We start from the raw sequence: 25,393 nt of genomic DNA, 5'->3' as shown, positions 1-25,393 counted from the left end.
TGGCGCCTGTCTGAGTACAGATTTGTGTTTGACACCACAGGCCATCTTTCACTGTTGATATTTGTGGTGCAGCTTGTCCTTGACCAGGAAGAACGATGACATTTTCCGAGGGCTTCACTCTTCCACTGGCGTTGCAAGTGACAGGAAATTAGAACATTAACAGCCGTCTTTTTAAACCAATGCTGAGCCACATTCATCATTTCTCCCAACTTGTTAGTGGTGATTAGTCCTGCTAATGTGTTGACTAGTTGTAGATCTGTAGTGGACAACTTAACCAGAACTGACGGACATTTTGGTGTTGTTGGGCATAAAAACTGTCAACCAGCCAGAAAAAAAGCATCTTGCATATGATAAAGGTTATAGGAACATGAGAATAATGTCATAAATGCTCAGACAGCTTTTCTTCACTATCCTTGTTTTCATGCTGTGTTTGGCACAGCCAGACGGTGATGAACACATCGGATCAGAACACTCAAAAACAGCCCTGACTGAATGACAGGCTACTGTCATGGTGTGTGCTGGTGTTCACACTCACACAAGACTTCACACTCTTGCTGTTAATGGAGCCGTAAACCGGAATTAATGCCAGGCTTTAAACAACATGATGAGCAATTCCCAAGTTCCAGAGTTCAGTGTGTGTGTGTGTATGTGTGTGTTCACAGCATGACTGTAGTGTGTTCATTAAAGGCTGCAGCCGAGGATCCATCTTTCCTCACAGTCAAATGGATCCGTCGATAGTGGAACATTCATCTATAAAAGTCTGTATCTCAAGCAGACAGCGCTGATTAGAATAAGAAATATGGACCCACCCACACCTGTCTAATGTTAGCTGCCTCCACAGGCACACATAAACATACACACAGCTTCCATCTCCAGTTCTCTCTCTCTCACACACACACACACACACACACAGCCTCACTGTTCTTTCTGTGACACTGCAACTGTCTCCACAGGGCTGCTTCACATACACTCTGAGCTGAGCACATCAGCAGTCAAACACACGGGGAGGACGCATTTATGTGTCAGATTATGCAAATGATATCTACACGATAAACAGATTAAATCACATCCTTCAGATCACCGCTGCTACATTAACATTAAGCGCCAGCTGTGACGCGGCGCTTCCTGTATCTCCCCATTCTGCTACTATGGTAACGGCTTGGGCTGCTTAGGATTTTGTCAGTGACTTTGTCAGGGTCACATATGCTCTTCATCTATTGATCCCGTGCCTTGATGTCTTGAACCTGTCCACCTACTAAAAGTTAAGGTTAGCAGTTTCTTGTGGGCGGAGCTTAGCTGGAGGCAGAACAGTAGTATTAGCCATCTAGAGGTTGATTGAGTGAGTGTTGAGGTGAAAAATGGGTTACCCGCAGCGGGATGAGCGGGAATTTACATCTGCCCAATAAAGAAACCAACATTACATCGTTAATTTCTGAAAACACAGTACATCTGTAAACAGTTTTATTTCAGGTCTGGAGGGCCAGACACAAGAACCACCAAGATTCAACCTCACTGTGAGCTCCAATCATCGACCATCTGTGTCCAGCTGTCAATCCTGTATGTGTCATCACCTCCCAATAATAAAATTTAGTATATATGCAGCTGCTCTTGGCTTCACTTCAAACATAAAATGTAAAATAAGTCTGAAAAGACAGTGGAAGGAGACTGTTTCACAGGCACGCTGAGGCAAATGGAAACACCTCATAGAAAGATGAGAGTTGGAATTGAACCCAGAACCTTCGTGCTATGATGTGGAAAAGCTAACAACTACGCTACTGTTCATTAGGACCTAATAAAAAGTGCAGCCACAGTAAAAGAAAAGGTATCAAATGTGATGTGTGATCAGTGGAGTGATGGATTAATAAAGTGCATCATAAAACAAGGATTTATGTAAGAGCTGATTGAGACAGACTGATGTTGGGCTTTCAGTCTGAATGACTGGGCAAGTTATTTCTGTTTTGCCCTAATGCCAACATATCTGATGTGCAGACACAGATATGCTGCAGCTGGGTCTTCCTGTAACAGAGCTCTTCATGTAGAAACCTACGATGCAGCGAAGATGTTCCTACTGGAAAGGTAGACCAGGTGACGATCACCTAACAGCTTCTTTGATCTTTATGATCTTTCCTGTGTTATTAGAGGTTTAGTGAACAACTGGGGGCCTTTTACAGGAATTTTTAAAGCGCTGTCCTAAAAACATCAACTGTCATTCATTTCGTTCTATCTTCAAAGAGTTTCTAAAGAAAGATGACCGATTTGTGCAGGACATGCTTTTGTTTTTTCTCTGGATAACAAAGGTGTAATGACAGAGATGCCGGTGAATCACTGCTGGCTGAATAAGAAGGGAAAAAACAGTTACAACAGCGACGTTAACCAGCTTTTTATACCACATCACAACAGTGAATTCGGCAGATGACACAAATCTATATTAAAATTACTACTACATTAGTCCCTTATAAGCTTCAATTGCACTTTACAAATGATTGTGTCTGTTTTCTCTAATCACCTGAAGCCCAACCTGAAAGCATGATTTTTCTATCATTTTTAAAGACTATGCAGATTAAAGACTGAGCTTGGCTGCAGTAGATGACAGCCAGAAAAACAGTCTGATCTAATTCATGCAGGCTGAGGACTGAGTGGGTCTTCAGCACAATTTATCCAGGGATCATCTCAGACAACCAGTGATACAGTGATACAATGTTATACTGGGAACAACTGAAGTGAAACCATCAACAAAGTGGAGCGTTTTAGACAAGGGTAGAGTAGCTGCATTTCTATAACTCCCTTTAGGTGCTTCATCAATCACCTGGAAAATGGTGATCATCTGCTGCTGTGTATCAAACCCAAATCAGGAAACGAGGTCTTTGTTCAACGACTTCCTGCTCAGCATGGCAGCGCTGCAGGTAAATACAAAGCTGTCTGTATTCTGCCTGTGTTCACAGTCAGGTGACCTTGCCACACCTCAGCTTGCACTGAATCAATGCCTCTGACCTGTGTTACAGTAACGACTACCGGACAAACAGCGAGCATTGACTATGTGTTCCTCCAGCGGTGTGTGCCCTGACAGGCTGCCGTAGTCTTTGATTGGTTTATCAGCTTCAGGTCTGCAGCTCCCTCTGCACTCCCCTGCCGACGCCCTGCGCTGAATGTAATACTGCTCCAGTCCCGGGACAGATCCATCAATCTAACACACACACACACAAATGCACACGCACGCACACACAGGCTGGAACATTTCGCCGTTACATTACATGCCAATTCGCTCTCTGTGTCTAGCTCTGAATATAATCACGTGCGCTAAAATACTCCTATCAATTTACATATCTTGTCTCATGATCCTTCACACACAAGCACACACATGCAGCAGAGACTGTTACAGCTGATACAGCTAATGGAGCGGGACACGACTTATGACCACTGCAGTTGAGCAGCTGAGCCAGAACTGCTTAAAATGAATCTTTATTTTACATCCAAATATTGCAGCTGAACCAAAATGGAGACGTGTGTAGCTGGAATCCAGATGTAAACCTGAAAGAGCTATTGACCTCAAACACATGAAGTCATCAGATTATCTTCAACAGACCCTTGTGAGCCCACAGTAAGCTCACTAGTATCCCACTGCACAAAGGTGAACATTAATATCCAGATTGTGCGGCGATAAAATGTCTTGTAGATTCACAAAGTAATGGGATTAAAGCTTAAAACAAGGTTGAATCGTGCCTGGAAGCAGCATTAAAAAGTACTGAGAACATCACTGAACACATCTGCGCATGACTGCCCCTGAGGTTCTTCCACGTCTATGTGCTCTTGGTGACATTCAGATGAATCTCTTTTTTTTGTGGACAGGTGCACATATTCACTAACTTTGGTCTGAGTTTGTTTCATGTCGGCAAGAACATGATGAGAAATGTAGCGATGCATCTCTGTGGAGGGTGTTGCATCGCTGTGACCTGTAGCTGCGTGAAGGCCCCGACAGGAAGATTTAACAGATGGCAGAACACACAAAAACTCTGTTACCAAAAACAACCATCTTGTCTGACCCCTGCTTCGGTGAGACAGACATCTCCGAGAGGTGTGAACCCATTTGAGAACTTCAGGACGTTCTGCACACCAATCCTGAACTCAGCAGCATGACCAACAGCGAGACCAAACCAGAGACTGATAAGAAATTAAGTCCACAACAGCCCAACAAGCTAGTTGTGTTCTCAGCAGAACCCACAGACACAAAAGCCCTGGTGCCTTGCTCCAGAGCACATCAACAGGCAGAGAAGCAGCAGCGGCGGCGGCAGCAGCAGCGGGGTGGTGCAAGTTTGACTCTACCTTGCCCTCGGTCCAGCAGAAACAGATGTTACTGGAGGTGCTCAGGATATCCGAGATGAAGGAGGAGAGGCCGAGACGCATGATGATGATAACAACGACAGAGAGGAAGATACACAGATTGTAAAAAAAAAAAAAAAAAAGAGAGAGATAAGGAGAGATGGAGGAGCTGTTAACAGAACGGAGACCAAACTAGACTGAGGAGGAGAGAGAGGGAGAGAGAGAAGAGAAGGAGAGGGGAGAGATGGAGAGATGGCTGCGCCGGCTGCATGCAAGAATCGCGCGCACACGCGCGCGCGTGTGTGTGTGTGTGTGTGTGTGTGTGTGTGTGCTTGTGTTTAAAATGAAACTACATTATTCTTAGTTGCTCTCATACATTCAATCTTTGATAATTCCTGCACTTCAAATCAAATTTAATGTGTCAGATTTGTACATATAAAGAGAAATAATGAAGTCACCTGCTTGAACTTTGAATAGTGTAAAGTTAATGTTGTCTGGATTTATGTCGTATGTGGAGCGATTAAAACAGAGCTCGGTTACATGATGCAGCACCAAAAGAACTAATTTCTTGGTGGGTATGTAAAGCTCTCCCAGTGGAGGAAGACATGAGGGTACAGGGTGTCACCTCAGATCTATGGTGGATGGATTTATGAGGTCAGATTCCATCTGATATAGGTTGGGCTCATTGTAAAAGAAACAGCACTTGAGAAGATTACAATGAATTCAGCCTGAAGCCATGTAAATACTGAAAATCTCAGATTTGAAGAACATCTCCAGGTGTCATCACATGTCAGGCCTGATAAACAGCCATGTAACCTGATCAACAAACACATCAGCACGTGTGCTGATTCAGCAACACTATATAATGTACCGGTAGTGATCAATGACATCTTCATGTGAGTGACCTGTGGAAGAGGTATGCTGGGAAGAAGAAAGCAGCAGAACAGGGATGTTTGTTCACCAGTATCAGCGTCACAGCCGGCATCTGTTAAAATCATCACAATAGAATGATGGCTGAGCAGGTGCAGGACCGGTCCAGCCGCTAGGTGCTTAGCTGCATGTGGTTGATTGGACCTTAACAAGTTTCTCCTGCAGTGAGCAAAGACCATCTGACGGACACCGCACATTACAGAAGACTTTACTGACCCTGACCCTACACGCCTCCCAACCACCGCTCATTCTGCGAGGTTCATTACTGTTCTGCGGCTTCGTGGCAAGAATTTACTTCACTGCTGCGAAGTCTTAAACGTCCTGGTGGACGAGGACTTAATGTTAATGCTAAATGTAATTTACTGCAGTCTGTCCTACATGTCTGTATAACACTTCAGCACCACACAGCTGCTTGTTTTAAGGGCCAAAAATAGGATTACCGGTATACACAAATCATTTATAGTTCTAGCTTCATGTGGCCTTTCTGCCCTGTGATGGATGGATGGATGGATGGATGGATGGATGGATGGATGGATGGATGGATGGATGGTGGATGGATGGATGGATGGATGGATGGATGATGGATGGATGGATGGATGGATGGATGGATGGATGGATGGATGGATGGATGGATGGTTGGTTGGTTTGGGATTTATTTTACTTATTAGTTTTTGGTTTTTAATAATTCTAAGGTGTCTGTGTCCTTCATGTCTTGCATTTCTAAGATGTTCTTTAATTTTGCTGGTTGCTGGTTTGATTGTTCACTTCCTGCTCAATATAAGAGATCCCAGGACAGTGTGGCTGCTTTAACTCCTCTCCCCAGGTTACCAGGTACAGGTCTTGGTTACCAGTCCTGAAAACAGAGGTGAGGGCTCCCAGGCCAGGTTTTCACAGTCTTCCTGGCTGACCCTACGTTTTTCCTGAGGCATTTATCATCTGGGACCCTGTGCGGGAAGATGTGGTGAGACATACCCAGGTGGGGATGGGGCATTGTTCTGTTCATACTAGAATAGACCCAGTCTGGTGTTTCTTCCATCTGGTGATACCTTGCTCACAAACTTGGGAAGTATATTGTACACCAACATTAACATCAGGAGGAATATAAACAGCAGTAACAACAGTAAAACAGTGGGTAAAAAGGGCTGCATGTGACAGTCATGGTCTCTAGTTCAGGGGAGCTGTGGGTGGAAATAACTATGCTGTCGCAGCACCAGCTATGGTGGAGTCCACTGAGCATTCCTGCATCTGTCTCTGCTCCTTATGCTGCCTACACCACCTCCCAGGCACGACCGCAGTCTAGGATGAGCCTGATGGTCTTGTGAAAGTGAATATCAACACATTGAGGTTTGGTATGCAAAATCAATCTGAAATGTGTTGCTGTTGCTCAGAAAACTGTAGCAATAAAGTGGTAGGTTAACAATCTCCAAAACAACTTTACTTCTTATCAACTCTTTGTTAGACCTATCAGATCTATCATTTAACGCCTTTAATCTGACTATTACAGATGCCTGGATTATTATATTTACATTTTAGATCAATTTTTACCACCGAGTTAGATTATGTGCAGCACATATAGTATATAATTTACCATACACCTACTAATGGCTGGATTAAATTGAAAGTTTTACTGATATAAAATGTATTTTCTTAGTTCCTTTTGAGTGCAATTGTTTTCTGATCACTTTATTCACTTTATGGGTCCTGGGTTTTACATGACAGACGTCACAGCCTCATCTTGCTCTCCCACCTTCCTGGCTGAATCTGCTCTCCTGATATCCCCCTTTTACACTCACAAAGAAAGTGATCCACATCACACCTTTCCTTTACACAGCAGGCTTAGTTTCGACAGGTAGGGGCCAGGTTTGGTCCATTTCAGGCCTCCGGGCTGATTAAAATCTTGCGCACATGTTGATCTGGTACATGGAGGATCAGTGATGAGGTGCATTGTAGGTGGGGGGAGGGTGATCCACAGTATCCAACAGGCTATCCAACAGCCAGAGCAAAGACTGCCTTTACATATTTAGCATTAAAAATGCAGGTAAAATGGAGCTGGGTAACCAGAAAACATGCAGATGTTTGAGTACGTAAAGAGGCTCTTACACTGAAATGTTTGGTTTTGTTTTGAAAACCTGCAGGAAGCTGCCATCAAAACATATGGATTCTCTTTACCATAGTACTTTAGCACTGTGACCTGACCTTTGAACCTGTATCTCTCTCTCACTCTCTCTCTCTCTCACTCTTTCTCTCTCTGTCACATGCACACAGATCTGAACAAACACTCTCATGCACGCGCACACACTCCCACTTACCTTGCTGGCTTCCAGAGTTTGCGAGGTGGGGGCATCAGCTCTCTCTTGTTGAGGGGGGCAACCCCCAATGCTGCCTGCATGATGGTGATGAACTTCTTGTACTTCATGGTTAAACTGCTGTGGGTCAATCTGTTGCCATGACAGCTATGGTCGGTCCTTCCTGTCAGGAGATGTTTCCCAGCGGCGGAGCTGAGAGCAGAGTGCCGAACAGAGGAGACAGAGCAGCAGTGAGAGGGGGATGACGAGATAAAACAACAAAACAGCCGTGTACCCATTTGTGTTGAAGCATTACTGTTACATAATTCAGACAGAAAATCCCACTACAGGAGGATAATAGCGGCACTAAGCCTCTGGGTGCTTAGAGTGGTAATCCACAACATCCCCCCCCCCCCCCACCCCCACCCCCCCTCCCGTTTTCTTTCAGCTTGATCAGAAGTTTGATAAATACTCTTGAATCAGAGTCAATAGTGGTTCTGTTCCTTTGCCGTCCATTTTGTTCCACCTCATGGATGTGCGGCCCCTGTCCAGCAGGACAGCAGACAAAATCTTTAATCGTTCATATCCAAATCAGCAGAGTTGGTGATTATTGAGAGGATGAACTAGACTGAGTCAGGTCACTTTGGAGCCAGCAACAGGATAAAGAGTCATTATGTCATTTGGTATTAGTGATGCATCTGTCCGTCAGCTGATACTGTTCTGACAGGAAACATGAAAACGTTCACCAGCATCGATGGATGATGCTGAGCTGCTGTATCCATTCATATCCCACTTTGCCGGTTCAGCTGTCGGGCAGCAGCGTGAGATCCTACAAATGCACATTCCAGACCTGTTGTACCCACCCTTCTTCCTCCAACAGCTCCTTACATCAGCTGTCAGGAACCTCTGAATGAAGGAAGCATCTCTCCAATTACAGAGCGCAGAAGTGCAGCTCATTTCGAACAATCGATATTCGTCTACTACGATGACCTGATCAGACTATCAAAATGCTGCCACGGTTTCCTGTTGCTAACCCATGCTAGCTGAACCTTTATGTGAAGTGAGCTTCTTGTATGCATGTGCACGTGTGTGTAAGATTAAAGAATATAATTCCAGTCAGATCATTTTTGAGATATTTTCATTTTTATGGGTACAGTCTGAACTTATTTTTACACCATTTTTAGCTGATAATACCTTTGGTTGATGGATTTGACTCAACTCCATCAGGACACGTGAATGTCCTTTTATCTTTGTTCTTTAAAAGGATCAAACAGATGTCAGAATAATCATCTTGCATATGGATGCACACTAAGCATCATGAGTGACCAAGTTTGATGGTGAGGACATCTGCTGCATGGTGGCGCCAGAAGGAATTACAAGAAAAGCCTTTTGTCCTGCAGGTCACCCAAGGTCAGGTCAGGACAATCCCGGGTGTCTTCAGCATCTGAATGCTGCCTCATCACTTCCAAGGTCTGATCTCACCTGCTCTGTCACCAATATTTCATTTTTGCTGGTAATTCAAAATCAATGTGTACCCTCCCCGTGACCCCGAAAGGGATAAAGTGGTTAAGAAGACGAGAATTCAAAATCAAATCCTGCACTTTAATGTTTTCACTTTAATCCGACGTTTGAAAGAAACAGTGAGGAATAATCCATTGTCCAGGCACCAGCGCAGGTGTAGCTGTGGAAACGGTTCCATAGATTCTATCCGATTGTTCACCATACCAGGAAACATCTCACATTTTATGTTCCTTCACACTTCTTCTAAAATTGTATAGACGTGGTTCATTTTTTACATTTACATTTTTCATCTGTTTAAATCATTATTTTATTCAGCAAATGTAACCAAACAGTTAGATTGTGATATTTTTCATGACAGACTCCGACTGTGAGGCCACTTGATGGGCTTCATAATCATAGTTCTCATTATTACTGGTGCATTTAGACGTAACAAGAACAATGTAGTGTAATGTTCTCCCTTCCTGCTGTAATTACAGGACTTCTGTTGACTCATCTTCATTTGCAGTGACTTGTTATGTAATAGTTCTTTACCAAAGACCGTTAAAACTCAGTGAACATGTGATCAGACTGTTTAATTTAAGCAGGGTTCAACTGTACTGACCCAGAGGCTTCAGTCAGATCAGCTTCCTCCAACCCTGCGAGTCCAGTGTGATGGGCAGCGCGATAGAGAGTTCTGTTCCCAGCAGCCTCAGCCGTCACTCATCCTCTGCTGCCAGTGAGTGTGCGAGGGAAGCTGATCTGACCCAGGACCAGCCGAGAGGATCAGGCAGTAGCTCAGTCAAACAAGTTATACCAGTGAGATGGTTTTATTTAAAGTGCATCAAAGTGTATTATCACATAACTACCAGTACTCCTTGGAGAAAACATAGCTTTTACACATTTATATCACTACAGTATCACTACAGAATCCCAGGGCCTGACCCCCAACAAGCAACAGTGGCAAGGAAAACTCCCCTTTAACAGGAAGTATCCTTGAGCAGGACCAGGTTCATTTAGGGGGACCTTCCTGCTGATGGGGGGGCTGGGTAGAGAGAGAGGAGAAGGGGGAGGAGAATGGGAGAGGACAGGTAGAGGAGAGAAAAGGCAGAAATAATAAAAATATATTAATAATACAAGCTGCTGGTATAAGAGTTGAGCGGGTCAGCAGGGTCGGAGGTCGGCAAGCCAGCATAGAGCTATAAAGGTGGCTAGACCTGTACAGAGAGAGAGGGGGGAGAAGCAGAGAAACTATACAAGAAATAACATCTCGCTGATCTACTCGGAGAGGTGAGATGAGGAGAGGAGAGGAGAGGAGAGGAGAGGAGAGGAGAGGAGAGGAGAGAGGAGAGGAGAGGAGAGGAGAGGAAACCATGACCCAGTGGGGTGACAGAGGTCTTTCAGGTGATCATGTTTCTGGACCCCGGCAGCCTCGGCCTATAGCAGCATAACTAAGATGTTAATAATAATAATTAGACGACACCCCAAGTATGATAATTTGTCTGTCTAGGATAATAACTGCAACTACAGAATTAGTGACAATAAGCATTTTCTAAGAGGAGGGTTTTAAGTCTAATCTTAAAAGTAGAGATGGAGTCAGCCCCCTGTACCTGGACAGGGAGCTGGTTCCACAGCAGGGAGGCCTGGTAGCTAAATGCTCGGCTCCCAATTCTACCCCTAGAGACTCTGGGGACCACAAGTAGACCAGCTTTCTGAGAGTGGAGCGGTCTATTTGGATGATAAGGTGTCAATAGCTCCTCCAGGTAGGATGAAGCTAGTGATGCAGACAGCAGCTTATTAGATTGTTTATGGACACATTTGGGTTTTAATAGTGACTGAGGTCATATCCTTAGTACAGTCATTCTTTTAACAATATACAGAAACAAACTGAAAATGTCACAGATGGCACATCTACACCTCCACATACACACACACGCATGCGCGCGCGTCTTTGGCTCTCGAACAGTTACATCCCATTTTCTGCTCTACAGGAAGGGCAGGAATAAGTGGGGTTTCAAGAGTATTGCAGGTCAAACAGGTCAATGTTTCTGTTGAAGATGACTGAAAACTCCTTGGAGAGCAGCTGATGGAGGCTCATCCCATCATGAAGGTACACCCAGTGTTCCCCAGTCCAGTCGTATCGCTTGGGTCCACTGAAAAGAGAGAAGATCGCATTCTACCTGAGTAAGACAGCCGCAGGCAGAGCTTCTGAAGACTGCTACATAGTTCCTCTCAGCATCAGGCTCAGGTGTGTGTGCTGTACTAGGATCCTCTAGTCTTACCTGGTGGGGGAAGAAAGCCAGATCTGTTTGTTTGGCGTCTGTTTGTTGATGACGTATGTGCCGTGGTCACCACCAACCTTCACTGTTAACACGCCGCTCTGCAGGAACAGACAAAGGCCATAAATGATCTCACACACAGACACAAACACACACACACTGTAATTAAGATGGGCAGAAACAGAAGAGCATTAGGTTACCCTTTAAACCAAACCACCGTTACTCCTGGAAGGCTCATTAATGGACAGGTTCGTGAAGACCCTCCTATAATTCAGCAGACTTTAGTCATGAAATCGCTCAGAGAGCTGAAGCTCTTGTAAGAGGACAACTGAGGTTTAGGTTCAAAAAAAGGAGTGAACACCTTCATCTAGTTTGTGTGTGTTTGTGATGAAGACAGAGAGGGGGGAGTAGAGAGAGAGAGAGAGGAGAGAGAGAGAGAGAGAGGGAGGGAGGAGAGAGAGAGAGAGCCTGTTCAGATTTAGTGATGACCCCATATGTTACTGCAGACAGTTCAAAATGGGTTCAGCTGGAACATGAGCAAATCAGTCACAGCTAGCAGGGCTGGCCTCAATCTAACACACACACACACACACACACACACACACACACACACACACACACAATGTTATGCAGTACAAATATAGTGTTAAGGTGCTGTCAACTTCTTTTGACTAGGTGAGGCAACTTTAACACCCAGATGCACGAATGGCATTCTTGATATCTTCCTGATATCTATCACAATCCTGATATCTGTCCAGGTCTCATGTAAAAACACAATATCAAACATGATGTTTATAGATCCTTCAGTGACCAACACCCTCTGGTTTAGAACCACAAGACACAGTTGGATATACCTCATTAGTGACAACCTGCTTTGATCTTGTGCCAGTCTGAATCTTGTATAACCATCTCTGTCATGTGCAGCTAACATATATGGCAGTCAGCTACAGACCCACATGAAACCCAGTGAATTTAAAAAATGTGACTGAGACGTAGCCTTTCAGCTGTAATTATCACACGTGTTATGCGGTAATATCATTGTCATTTTTTTTGTTTTTTTTCCCAATTTCAGATAATTAACATTAATCAGTTAGACTAAGAGAACTGAATTGTATTTACATATGCAGACAACCCAAATCAACGAGTAGTAGTATTTGAAACTAAAAACAATGGTACTCTTTGTCATTTGTTGCTATAACCAGAGGTGAAAATGAAATTGTAATTCATACTTGTAGCAATAATGAAAACATGACTTGTATCAATAGCAACCAGCATATAATTACACACAAAACGTTTTAAAACTAACACCTTCTTCTTCTTCTTCTCCTTATATCCTGAAGCTAAATTGCGCTCTCGTGTGGCAGTAAATGGAACGGATTTTTTTTTTTACTAAAAATAATTATTAACATGTATTTATTGGTACTACCGACATATTATCAGTCTATTACTATTCAAACTATAACCTGTAGACGGAAAAAGTTCTAAAGGTGTGTTGGGGGTGTAATGAGGAGTAAATGCATCCCATCTAATGTCATTACATCAGGTATTTAAAGTATAAAGAGTTCAACAATGGCAATCAGGATGTCTGTGCAACAGTAAATGATGCAAATGTTCTTACTTTCCTAAAGGTTGTAGTCCTGCAAAGTGCAACAGAATTATACTGGACAATTTATTAGTTTAGGTTTAAGTCTACATTTGACAAGAGACACTTCCTGTTTCACAATCCCGTCTAAGACTTACTGAAAAGACGACATCATAGTCTGTTCCAGTGAAAGCTTCATCAGTCAGGTCTTCAAAGTATTCCGCTAGGCTATCCAGCGTCTCATCAGCCAACTTCTCATATGCTGCTTCTGACAACTCACTGTCACACACAGCAGCATAAACATGCAGCAAATATTGCAACTCTCGACAATGATAACCTAGGCTGGGAAAGGTCAAAGGTGCTCTTCACCTGATCTGTACGGGTGCAGACTTCTGTCGGTGTGAGGACAGGTGGAAGTTTCTCCTCCAAACATCAGAATCAACCCTGGTGGCAAGACACTGACACAGAAAACTGGCTGTCACACATAAACCCTCTATTTCTGTTCTGAGGATCTGCTCCTCAGGGTTTTCAGTTGACAAAAAAGAGAAGAGATGTAACACATGATGCTTCACCTTCACCAGTATACAAAACTGTTAAAGTTTATTTAATCTTCAACCTTATCTAAAACATTTTCAGTCATGAGATAATCTTACACAGATTTGCAGAGGTCTCTTTTGTAGAAAAGATTAAGGTCTAACAAATAAAATCCTGTTTAGAATCATTTGATTTGATCATCTTTTTTTATAGGATTTGTCTTTAACAGGTTGGAACATCTAAGCTCCACTCATGTTGGAAAGTTTCCACTTATTTGTAACCATCACATTTATCTTGGGAGCTCCTCTCTTCAGGTCATTGTTCTGTGATGTCATAAGCAGAAAAAAAAAAATCAAACCAGCAGCAGCAAAATATACAAAATATAAAATCACAAGTGAAACACTGGTGGATCTGTCAGAATCAGGATGAAAACACTAAATATCAAACAAGGAACATTAAGTTTTATGATCTCAGAACTGATACAGTAAATAAAGTCATAAAGGAAAAGGACCGATGAATAAAACAAATACTTCATTATGGTCATAGATGATTATTGCAACAGAACAATCGGTCACATTCACCAATGTATGATATCACAATTGGTCCTGGAGCAGGAAGGTGGCAAAGTGGTCCCACTCGAAATCTGACACCAAAGATAGCGTTGCTAAACTGAGACAATGTTGCAGATCAATGGAGGAGGGATCATATGTAAGGATCTACTGGGCTCGTTCTGATAAACATTGACTCAAACCTGGTGCTGAGTCAGTATCTCTGCCAACTCATGTAACCTCCCATCTTCCACAGCAATCAGGAAGAATTTTCTTGATGGGATTAATATGCATATTGTGATATAATAAAACAAGATTTTATAAGAGCAAAAGCTGCTATTTGACTTGTGAGTAGAGCAGCGTGAAGCGGAGCAGAGCCGGGAGAGAAGTCAACGCTGTGTTTTTTTAACCTGCAGTTTCCTTTCGCCGCCCATGCTAACAGATTCACTCTGTGCAGGCAGCATTTCAGCGTCTGGTCTATTTTGTGCGCAAGCCACAAGTGATAGCAGAATCTGGTCAATTTACATGATGAAACAACTTTCAAACTAAAACTACAACAACAAATTATATTTGTGTGATTACTTTTCCTGCACTTTACTATGCGTGATGAGTTGAGACCAGTAAGCTTTACTTTTATACATGTGTACTTTATTTCTTTATCATTAAGTTCAGTGATTGAGAAGTGCAGTTCACATGTTTACACATCATGTTTTATGAAACATGAAAATTTTGGTAAGTTGTCCCACAAGACTACAAGCCAAGTATTTAGTAATCTTCTAACTGTAATCAAAGTAGATGAATAAACCATCTTTCATATGGATTCAGGCTTCATTTGCATTGAGCTCAACATAAGTCAAGCCTTTAAGAAAAAAAATGTATCCATAATGAATCTGAAGTTGTTGATTATAACATAGATCAATTTATTGTGTTTGATGAAAAATGCATTACAAGGGGACCATAAAAAATTTATCTCATTAAAGCACAAATACAATATTCAGGAAACTAAATCACAATGAGGTTATTTTCCAGAAATGTTCAGCCCTAGTCTAAGGTCACATTTTCTCTATTTTCAAGCAATGCACACCTTTTTAAAAACAATACATGTAAACTACAGTTGTCATATTCAGGACTTGTTTCCAAAAATCATAAAGAATAAGAAAAATGTTGAGCCACACTTAAGCAATACAACTGAACAACGGCCGTGTGAAATACATTATGCAACAACTACATTATGCTGTATGTAACTGTTTGGCCTAACTGAAGAACCAATCTCAGAAAAAAGAAATAATTACTCAAGGTTAAACTCAATTTTTGACATAACACATAGCAATGATGACTGGTAGAAATCAGCCAAGAGTTGAGACTTTAGAATGAAACTAGTCCTGAATTAAGCCCAATAAAAGAGGATAGCATAAGTCTCTGGCAGGAAGATTTAATTGTGTTTAAAATTCATGAAGCCAGTCACGTAACCATTGATGCCGAATTCAGGTCAAAATACAAAAGATTGCGCTTGACACAATGATAAGTAGTAGTGAAATTAATTAAGATTACTAATCTGTAATAGCAATATTATAATGTCACTAAAAGTACTAATAACATTTCTATTTAACATAGGCTCAACAGAGTTAAACAGATTATCCACATTCATATGTGTCATTATCAAAGAATGAAATTCTGTGTTGTGAACAGGCTACGGGGCGATAACAGACTTACTTGGTTTGGAAGGAGATAGATGGGATGAAGCCAGTTTTTAGTGTGCGGACGACCCCCCAAGATGTGTGATAAGCTCCTGGCCTGGAAAAATTAACAATTAATAAATGAGTTTATTTTGCTGAGCATTGATGATGATGTAATTTTATGTCAGCTTGATAACTTATTGTGCCTCTCCACTGTTAGCTAACTAATGTTAACTTTAGCTCGGAACTCTTCATACCTGCTTTGAAAGATTCCTCATTCTCTGAAATGTTGCCATGTTGAGCTGCTTATTCGCGAGATTACATACAAGAGAATATATATAGGTAGTTTTAGACCAAAAAAGCATGTTTACCAGCAATGTTTACATTATTCAAAACGTCATTGATGTCCGGGATCTTCTTCGTTGGTTTTCTTGTTTCCCGGTTCTTCTTCGTGAGAATGTCATCCATTCGTAAACTACTATTTGGTTTATTTACTGACCCCTATTGGACATAACTGTTATTTCAAGATTCTTTGATCAACATAAGTAATATAGAAGCTAGTGAAAAAAGCAAAAATGCCATTAAAAAAAAATGAAATAATTGTCAGATTTAATTTGTTTTCTTGACAATTCCTTCTCTTGTGTGGTCGTAGGGATTGCACGAGAGCAATATCCAGCTGCATATGGCCAAAGGCGCTGCACAGGCGTAAATGCATCTCCAGCTCGCCGCTGGGCCCTATCTAAGGATTTAAAAGTTTGGTCCCTTGCTCATGATGTTGTTTAATGCAATGTCAGGCTCATCTGAAATGTGTGGAGGATGTGAATTATGGATGAAGAAGCTGGTAAGATTTAGCTTTTCAATGATGAAAATGTGAGTTGTCCTTAGCAGAGGTACCTGTGGAAAATCTAAATCTGCCACCATCAAATGAGTCAAGATATTAAAAAAAATGTGGCAGTTAGTAGGTAAAGTAGGTAAAAGTATTATAGACATAAAACAATAAATGCTGTATGTTTTGTGAACATATTTGTAATGAAATTATTTTTCAGATAACTTTAGGGCACTGAGAACTTTCAAACTGATTTAAGTAAACAAATGCATTTACTTGACTTTCTTTTCATTTAGTGGTTCCAGTGGAGACCTACTCTCATCCATAACGTCTTCATGCTCTCTGTACCCACGCTGTTTTAGTATTCATGAGCGTCTCACCGAGGTCAGCCAATCAGATCTCTCAGAGCTGGTAAGCCGTGTCAGGCTCACCTCTGATAGGCTGGTAGCGTCTCTGCTGAGGACCCAGAGATCAGTGGAGGATTTCAGTCAGGTACATCTGCTGAGGACAACGAGCCGGATGTCGGCAAAAGAAAGTTAAAACTGTAATCTTATTAGACATTTCACTCCCCAGCCAATGACATCATTGACTGGCATGATCTCTGCTAAAGACAAAGTAATACTATAAGATAGGATACACCCACATTTATGTTCACATAGATTATTTCTGTCACTCATTTCCAATTTGTATGAAATAGAATGTGATTTATAATTTTATTGCCAGTGAGCATCTATTTGTTAATTTTATTTTGAAAAAATCAAATCATTTTCCTTTCTGGTTCTAAATCAATTTTAAATTGTTAATACTAATGCCATCTGTCATTTTTTTATACACAATGAACCCAGCAATATCAAGAACCAGCGCTTGAATTATTGAATGATTATTGCATCACTGTATTCAAAATACTTTAGGTGTGATAAACTACTGTAATCACTGCTGCAACATCCTGGAGGCAACAAGACCAGATGTTAATACTGCAAAGCTTTCACTGAGCACTTATTCCTTTGTGGTATAAAGCAACACTGTAGAATTTAGTTTATTTATTACAAAATATATCCCAAATATTTTGTGATTTTCAAAGAGAAAAAACATGCTTTTTAACCACCTGTAACACACTACTTGTTTAAGAATAAAATAATTAAAATGCAGCTTCACCAAATGCCCGCAACTGATGAATTACAGCTCTGGAAAAAACTAAAGTCTCAGTTTGGTTCCATCACTCATTAACATTTTGATTCAATTAGCACACATGATGAAGAGCTAAAATAATGCAAAATCATTAGAGGGCAGAGCTCTTCGTAGACTTTGATGCTCATCCTACATTCTCAAAGGGTCTCAGTGTGTATATTTGTTCAAACTCCGATCACTCAGATCACTTATCGTCCATTGTTTGGGTCAGAAACAGAGTCAATAGTAAAGGAGTACTCGCACAATCTGACACATTTTCATTTCTGCCGTATTTGTTTCCACAAGACTGTGAATTAGTAAAGGGCTTGAATATTTGTTGGATCGAAATGAAATATTTCAGTAAACAAAATGTATGTGTCTGTATGTTGTTAAAAAACTTCACAAACAACTTAGGAATTAATAATCATATAATTATGCAGAATGAACCATGAACAGAACAGAACAACACACTAACATCAAGAAAAACTCAATTTTCCCTCTGTCGGGTCTGTTGCTGGTTGTATATATGTTGGATTATACAACTTTACAGCCTTGGTGACATTGGCAGCACTGCTGTCTTACTCTGGGACCTCGTTGCTAACATGCACATCATAACCTGTTTTCTGAGATTTTACAAATAAGATCATTACATATCCATCCAAATCACACCTACAAATATTGAAGTGTGTGTACAGCTGACAGGTATATCCCTCCCAGAGGGCAGAGGGCAGATGTTTTGCACATGTGTCTGGCAGCGCTGATGAGTGTAAAATGAAGAACTTCTGCTTAGCACTTCTGATATTTGTTTTCATTGAACAAATTATTAGTGCTCAAGAAAAGGGATTGCTGCTCCACCCAGAGTGTCAATTCAAAGATGGAGGCTTCACCACCCACCCACATTCAGGATGCCTGTTTTGTGCATGTTCCTGGAGTTTCCTGCAGGTTCACTTTGGATCTGGACAGAGAAATGTTGCATATATGAGTGTGTCTGTAAAGGCATCATGTATTAAAGATAAAACCGATTTGTGATTTACCTATTGTGTATCATGTGGCTCTTGACCAAGTGGCCAGCAGCCAGAGCAGCCATCAGGGAAAGCTCTCCAGCCAGGACAGTGGCACACACAACCCTGGCCAGTTGCCGGGCGTTCTCCCCTGGACAGTCCTGACTGGCTCCCTGCACGCCCAACATCTGCACAGACAAAACCACCATGTCAAACGCACACAAAAGTGTGTGTATGTGTCTGTGTCTGTGTGTGTATGTACCTGCAAGCAGGCTTGCTGAGGAGGCAGATTGGTTCCCCCTCCCACAGTGCCCAGCTCTATTGAGGGCATTGTGCAGTTGATGTAGAGGTCCTCTCCTGTTGGTCCTGACGCCTCCATTAGGGTGATGCAGTTACTGCTGCCCACTGACTGTGCTGGATCCTGGGCAACACAAGCGCTTAGGCATGTTAACCCAGCAGGACAACCCTGGCACAAGCATACCTGTTTGGAGCTACTTTACCTGCCCGCAGGCTATGTAGATGGCAGCCACCAAGTTGGCGGCATGTGCATTATAGCCTCCAATGCTGCCTGCCATGGCTGAGCCCACCAGGTTCTTACTGATATTAACGTCCACCAGCGCTGCTGTTGTTGTTTTTAAAACCTACATCGCAGGGACAGAGAGTGAATGAATCACTCTTGAAAGATGAAAGTGCTATACTGATCACTACCTGACTGAGGTGAAACCAACAATCTGGCTGATGAAATTATTAAGACTCACCTCTCGCACCACTTTCGCGGGGATCGTGGCTTCACACACAACGGACTTGCCCCGACCCTCAATCCAGTTGATGGCAGCTGGTTTCTTGTCAGTGCAGTAGTTCCCGCTAACAGACACCACTTGAAGTTCTGGGAAGTGCTGCTGCAGTATGCAAAGAGCCTGCTCTGTGCCCTGCACGGCAATCGCACACAAGGTTCACATATGCGTCTAACATTTGTTCTACAGACTGATGGCATTTCTTATTTATTGATGAATGTTCTCAGTCATCCAGGCTGAAGAGAAGTCTTATTCAAGCTCAAAGCGTGCAATATTACATTTGTTCATGCTGTTCTAAATGCTGTTTGAAAACTGTTTGCTGTAAAAAATATTTTATGAATCTGTATATATGGTCTATAATATTTATATCAACTATAAATAATTCAAATATCATATAGATGATTTTAATTGTGACAAACACCCATAACAATAATACCAATATCTGTCACCTTAGAGATCATATTCATCCCCATGGCATCCCCAGTCTTTGAATGGAAACGGATGTAGAGATTTCTCCCAGCCAGACCAACCAGCAGTTTCTGCAGCCGAGCAAATCTGCCGACATCAGCCATAAAATCAATATTCAAATACAGCAAATCAACAGAAATAGAGTGGACAGCATCAGGTTTCTCTTTTTACCTGCTTGTGTTGTCAAAGGCATCTTTAATGGCCTGGAACCCATCAGCACTCTCCAGCCAAGCCTTGACCTCAGCGGCCTGGCAGGCGGAGGACAACCTCACCACGGGTCCTCGAGTCATGCTGTCACCCAGGATACGACTGTTGGCTCCGCCTCCAAGCTACAAAGAACAGCAGACATGGTTACTTTAAAATAAGTTGGATTTCAGATTTCAGATTCAGAAGATCATGGAAATTCAGTAAATAATAAAAATTAAATGAATGCTGTCCTAATACGACCTGTAGTGTACTAATTTAAAAGTCCAAGAAATCTGCCGAATTTTCCTGGAGAACAAAATCTGTAATATTGCAAAAACTGACAATCATTTTTGATAGTAAAGAGCATTTATGTACAGTTCTGGACTACTTACACTTCCCACTTCCCAAAACTGTCACTACAATTTAATTTTTTAAGTAATTTTAAGCTGTGTCTATTAGCTACAACCAAATCTGGTTCGCAATCTTTCTGATTTCAATATGTGGCCTATCAAAATGTATCATACAGAGGCCAATTTCTGTCTATAGTAGCAACTACCTAATACTGTAGTTTTGGAAGAGAATGTGGAGGCAGCAATGTTAGTAAACTCACAGCAATTGCTCGACAGCCTCGATTGGTACTGGCAACCAAGCAGCCCTCTGTTGTTGCCAAGGGAACCTGGAATTGCCTGCCATCCAGATGCAGTGGTCCAGCCACGCCCACAGGTACTGGCATGTAGCCAATCACATTCTCACAGCAGGCACCCATGACCTGAAGTCACAGAATCACCACGGGCTTGAAAGACAGTTAACAGAGCATCTTGTATGGTGTGTGTATGTGCCTGTTCACCTTAGAGTAGTCGTAGTCTGTGTATGGCAGGGAAGAGAGAGCTGTGGGAGAGGGAAGTTTTGCAGATATCATCTGTCTGCGTATGGCCACTCCTCTCTCGGGTCTCTCCATCAGAGCCTCCAGCTTGTATGCAGGAATGTGTTTGGAAGTGACCAGCAACATCACCTCAGCATCACTCAGGAAACGGGACCCAAGCTACAGGAAACAGATTGTTCATTTACATTGCGACAAGTATCTTTGTTATAAAGAACTGTCCCCTGCTTCTCTCTAAGAAGATGTTCTAGGGTTCCTTACTGAAAGTTTGCCAGCCAGAAACACATAACCATGGCAAAATGGATGAGAAGGAAATGGTTTCATTCAGTTCTTAAAAAAACATTAGTGTCAACAAAGTGTCCTACTTGCTCAGGACCGGTCTGAGAAAGTGCAAAGATGAGTTGCCTTGAAGATACTTTAGAATAAGTGCAACTGTCTTTTCTACTGCGTCATGCTCTAATTGGATGAGCCTCAGAAAGTGGCGAGGGGACTAAGCTTATTACTATGTAGTTAAACCACACACCAGCCTCAAACTCTGCAGTCTTATTGGTGGGATGGGGCTAAATTTAGGTGAGGTAACACCTCCGCGTAGTTTGTGGTGCAAAGTGTCTCACCTCTGGGTTGGTTAGGATGGCTACACATTCTTCTAATCCCCTGGTCTTTGTTGGAATGCTAGGCTCCTCGAGTAATGGTTTGGGCTCTTCCTCTTCCTCCCCCACCACAAATACACTCTTTTGTTGGGGATCAGCAGCTGGTGCAATTAGGGGCCTGATAACCTCATCTATAAAAATAAGGTAGAGGTGGATATGATGGTACTACACATCTATCTGAATACACACTGGCACCGGTCGGTCTGTTAAACAGTCAGAAGAGACACACCTCTTTCAGTCTGACTGGCTGGCTCCGGGACGGATACGCACTGGGTGGTGACCAGGGGCTGGGAAACATACAACTCCTTCCTACAGCATGTCTCAATGGGCCTCCGTGGGGTGAGGGCAGGGGCAGAAATGGTGATGGGGTTCTTCAGTGACAGAGTTGACTCCATCTCCACTTGCTCAAAGAAGATGTACTTGATTGCCAGCAGCAGAGCTAATGCCAGACAGATCACCTGCTCCACATCCATAGTTATCATCCTGGAGGCAACAAGACCAGACAGGAAAAAAATGTTCATCTTTTGATTTTTTGTTTCCTTTCGTGTTCATGGATGGATGGATACACAAACCATAATAGGATGTCAGAATAAAACAATATGATCTCATTATAAATGTAATTAGACTAACATTATTAAAAGTCTATTTTAAAGTCTAGAAATATTGAAAATCAACTGAACAGAGATGCTGCATCATCTATTCACAGAGATACGTAAGCATATCACCAGTGTCACCTGGTGAGATAGAAATGCCAGAGTGGTTTTTCTGGTTCAATCCTCCTGGGGGAACGGTGGTCCAGTTCTATGCCAATGTCTGGAATAACCATTGTTGTGTTGATGGACAGGGGCTCAGCGATCCACCTGCTGTGAGCGTGGACCATCACCAAGCCCAAGGACTGCAGAGCACACATAGGAGAATGAAAATCACAGGTGTTCCAAAGAAATAACCAATAATATGTGCAAATAGTAGAAGCAAGGCCATACCATGATCATTTTGACTCTCTGGGTGACAGGGTTCGGTTTGTTATCCTCCTCCTCCATCACTCTGGAAAGGTGGCCCAGGTGCCAGATCGGGTGGCCCTCCTGACTCTCTCGTGATAACTATGGAGCAAAAACAGGTTCACTCAAGGGAAATAACACACATTTGGAGAGAAGATTAATAAAAATGCTGGTCTCTCACCTCCAGTACCAGTGAGACGCATGCAGGGAAGAAGGTCATAAACACAAAGTAGTTGGCCAAGACAGACATGCAGCCAAAGCAGCACATGATTTCCAACTGTCGCACACCTGGAAAATATTGGGGAAAAGGTGACTCACAGCATAACAAAATGAAGGGAGGAGATCGTTCATAACAGTTCAGAAAGATGTAGAAAGAAGGTTTGGACAAAGTATTTACACAACTCCGCACACAGTCTTTCATTTTCAACACCACCACCACACACCATTTGAAAAATATCCTGAGTGCTGTTGCAACATTCCCATTCTTTCCAGTTAATCCCACTGTTTTCATTGTAGTTTTTAGAAGCGCTCTTATCAATGAAGGCTAAATAGCATTAAAGATAAGTGTACATTTTTCTGATTGGGGGTTAAATTGAGCCTCTATATTTCACAATATTTGATAAGTAACTCTTGTACCTGACATTGTTCCCACTCCGATCACCAAGCACTCCACCAGGGCATCCAGAGTGAAGGTTGGCCCTAGCACCGCCATTCCACGAGCAATGTTATCCCTTACTTCATCCTGAAGAAGTAGTAGTTGTTTATATACCAGTCAGTTGCTGTTAAAATCTGCAATGTTGTGCTAAAATTTGTGTTTGTTCCAACCTGAGAACTGGAGCTTAAGGCAAACTTGGCAAGAGCACATGCTTTGGAGAGGTCGATGAGCAGCAGGAAGAAGGGTAAGGCCTCACTAGAGTGTCGGAACAGAACCATTAAATGTAATAGCAGCTACTGACAGGAAAGACTAATATATAGAGTTTTTCCTTACTTGAGCCCTGTGAGCTCTTTGTCAAGGAAGTGAATGACCACTGTGCTGAATACAAAGCTGGAGAAAATTGTAAAAAGTCCAGCAATGCCTATTTGAAAGCAGAAGAATGGCTTTTATTGTCACAGTATGGAGCTAGCTGGGCCAAAAACACACCATTAATGTTATTTACCTCAAACATTTAACAAAGTTAGATATATGTTACCTAAAATGTATTTAGATCCCAGCTGTCTCAAGTTCTGGAACTGGAAGTAGATATAGACAATGGCGATGCAACGGGTGATGGTCAGGATGATGATGTCACTGCTCAAAATTTGCTGTGTAAAGAGAAGAAAATATCCTTTTTTCATGTTGGATCAACTCATCAAAATTAACATAAATATATAGTTAGAAAGAGGATATGTCAGAGTTCAGTGTTTGGAATGAGCCTTTTCAAGTGTTTGATTAGGTTAGGTGTGCAAATAGTCCTTGGTCTCTTTTCAAATCAAGAGCATTTTACTTTACAAAGTGGTGCACATGTGAGTTTTCTTACCTCTTCAGTTTTAGGACAGTCAAAGTTCCAACCACAGATCTGGTCATTTCCTGTGAACATGTTCATGGACATCATGCAGATGGTAAGCGTGACTGTGCCAACGATCACCTCCCAGGGGTGGGAGGCCACCAGGAGGCCATGCATACGGAAGAGACGAGTCAGCATGGTGCAGCAGGGCTAACAAAAGACACAAGCAGGGAAAGGTGAGAGAAGCTGAGCGCACAACCTGAACCAGAATTATATTTCATCAGGTCACAAGGTAAAACCGGACACCGCCCACATGAAACTATACTGTAAGTGTGGTCACCTGCATGTTAATGTGCAACTAGAAATATAATAATGGTTATGCATACTGTGATTACTGTAAAAAAATAAAAGTTTTTTGTAAATTGCATTATTTCCTATTTTATCCACCTGGTAGCTTAACTGTTTTTTTCTATTATATTCAATGATGAAATTGAAATTTAGATGAAAATATGCAGACTTTAAGATTTACCATTATTTAGACATGTAATTCAATGATAAAACTGAAGTTATAAATAAAAACAAATACAAAATGTTCCCAAAACTCTGTCAGCATCAATATAAAAAAGCATGCATCATTTCAGAAATGTAATCATACACACAAATTGACAAACTGCCAGAATGATGGCTTGTGACTTCATGTTTGTTGCACTATTACTGAATATGAAATCTATTAAAATTAGCCCAAGGCAGCATAACAGCAAAACTGAAGATAAAAAATAGTTGCAGTGGAGTAATGGAACAACATAGGTTGTGCAAATGAAATCACAGAATAGAGACGTCTGGGCAGGAATTTTAAACTTAAGGATGTACTCGCTGAATAAGATGTCTAGTTGAGGACTAGAGTCACCTTTTTAACACCTTTATCCGTCCTCAGTCAGGACTTATTATTATTAGTGTTGTTATTATTGACATTACTAGAAACAATCAACATATAAACCGTTCACTGCGCAGCCGCTTTGAGCCTTGTTATTTTTGGAGGATGGGTTTAGTTCATACACCCCGCACAGGCTGATATTTTTCTAAGAAGAATAAAGTGTTAAACTTACGATGAGGATGGACAACCGCGGCGACAGTCCGGTCTTCGGTGAGCTCCAGCTCCAGTTGCGCGGAGTCAGAGTCAGGACAGTCGCTCGGGGCGCTTTCTCAGCTGCTCGCTCAACAGAGATGGAACCATGGCACGCTACTACATCTTCCGACCATCCAGCCAATCACCGTGCTCACCTGCCTGACG

The 25,393-nt window shown here is 42.1% G+C and overlaps 2 protein-coding genes across 2 annotated transcripts; both read right to left on the bottom strand.

The window, feature by feature from the left end:
- Positions 1 to 9,113: 9,113 nt before the first annotated feature.
- Positions 9,114 to 16,116, bottom strand: fxn (frataxin). Its single transcript, XM_057032455.1, has 6 exons — positions 15,906 to 16,116; positions 15,686 to 15,766; positions 13,260 to 13,348; positions 13,049 to 13,169; positions 11,312 to 11,409; positions 9,114 to 11,182 (listed from the first exon to the last, which is right to left on the bottom strand). The coding sequence occupies exons 1-6, from the start codon at positions 16,011 to 16,013 to the stop codon at positions 11,044 to 11,046; spliced, it is 636 nt and encodes a 211-aa protein (XP_056888435.1). The 5' UTR covers positions 16,014 to 16,116; the 3' UTR covers positions 9,114 to 11,043.
- A 1,935-nt stretch (positions 16,117 to 18,051) lies between these two features.
- LOC130525560 (3-hydroxy-3-methylglutaryl-coenzyme A reductase-like) lies at positions 18,052 to 25,364 on the bottom strand. Its single transcript, XM_057032443.1, has 20 exons — positions 25,209 to 25,364; positions 24,136 to 24,312; positions 23,809 to 23,920; positions 23,607 to 23,694; positions 23,444 to 23,528; positions 23,255 to 23,360; positions 22,800 to 22,906; positions 22,604 to 22,720; positions 22,355 to 22,515; positions 21,850 to 22,103; positions 21,585 to 21,751; positions 20,938 to 21,132; positions 20,701 to 20,859; positions 20,076 to 20,233; positions 19,886 to 19,991; positions 19,401 to 19,571; positions 19,143 to 19,283; positions 18,905 to 19,063; positions 18,676 to 18,830; positions 18,052 to 18,596 (listed from the first exon to the last, which is right to left on the bottom strand). Exons 2-20 carry the CDS (start codon positions 24,298 to 24,300, stop codon positions 18,542 to 18,544), a joined length of 2,661 nt encoding a protein of 886 aa, XP_056888423.1. The 5' UTR covers positions 24,301 to 24,312; positions 25,209 to 25,364; the 3' UTR covers positions 18,052 to 18,541.
- Between the last annotated feature and the right edge of the window lie 29 nt (positions 25,365 to 25,393).

The sequence above is a fragment of the Takifugu flavidus genome, chromosome 5, assembly GCF_003711565.1.
Source record: "Takifugu flavidus isolate HTHZ2018 chromosome 5, ASM371156v2, whole genome shotgun sequence".
Lineage (NCBI taxonomy): Eukaryota > Metazoa > Chordata > Actinopteri > Tetraodontiformes > Tetraodontidae > Takifugu > Takifugu flavidus.
This window is presented reverse-complemented; position numbering and strand designations above follow the sequence as displayed.

Bases quoted from the DNA above. Each gene is read 5' to 3' on its own strand.
- fxn (XM_057032455.1), bottom strand. From the start codon at position 16,013: ATGCTTTTTTGGTCTAAAACTACCTATATATATTCTCTTGTATGTAAT. The intron at 15,767-15,905 runs GTATGAAGAGTT...TAATTTTTCCAG, and splicing joins TGAGGAATCTTTCAAAGCAG to GCCAGGAGCTTATCACACAT. The intron at 13,349-15,685 runs GTAAGTCTGTTA...TTTCTGTGTCAG, and splicing joins TCTATCTCCTTCCAAACCAA to TGTCTTGCCACCAGGGTTGA.
- LOC130525560 (XM_057032443.1), bottom strand. From the start codon at position 24,300: ATGCTGACTCGTCTCTTCCGTATGCATGGCCTCCTGGTGGCCTCCCAC. The intron at 20,234-20,700 runs GTGAGTTTACTA...TGTTCTTTGTAG, and splicing joins GAGGCTGTCGAGCAATTGCT to CTTGGAGGCGGAGCCAACAG. The intron at 19,284-19,400 runs GTGAGTCTTAAT...CCTGCGATGTAG, and splicing joins CCGCGAAAGTGGTGCGAGAG to GTTTTAAAAACAACAACAGC.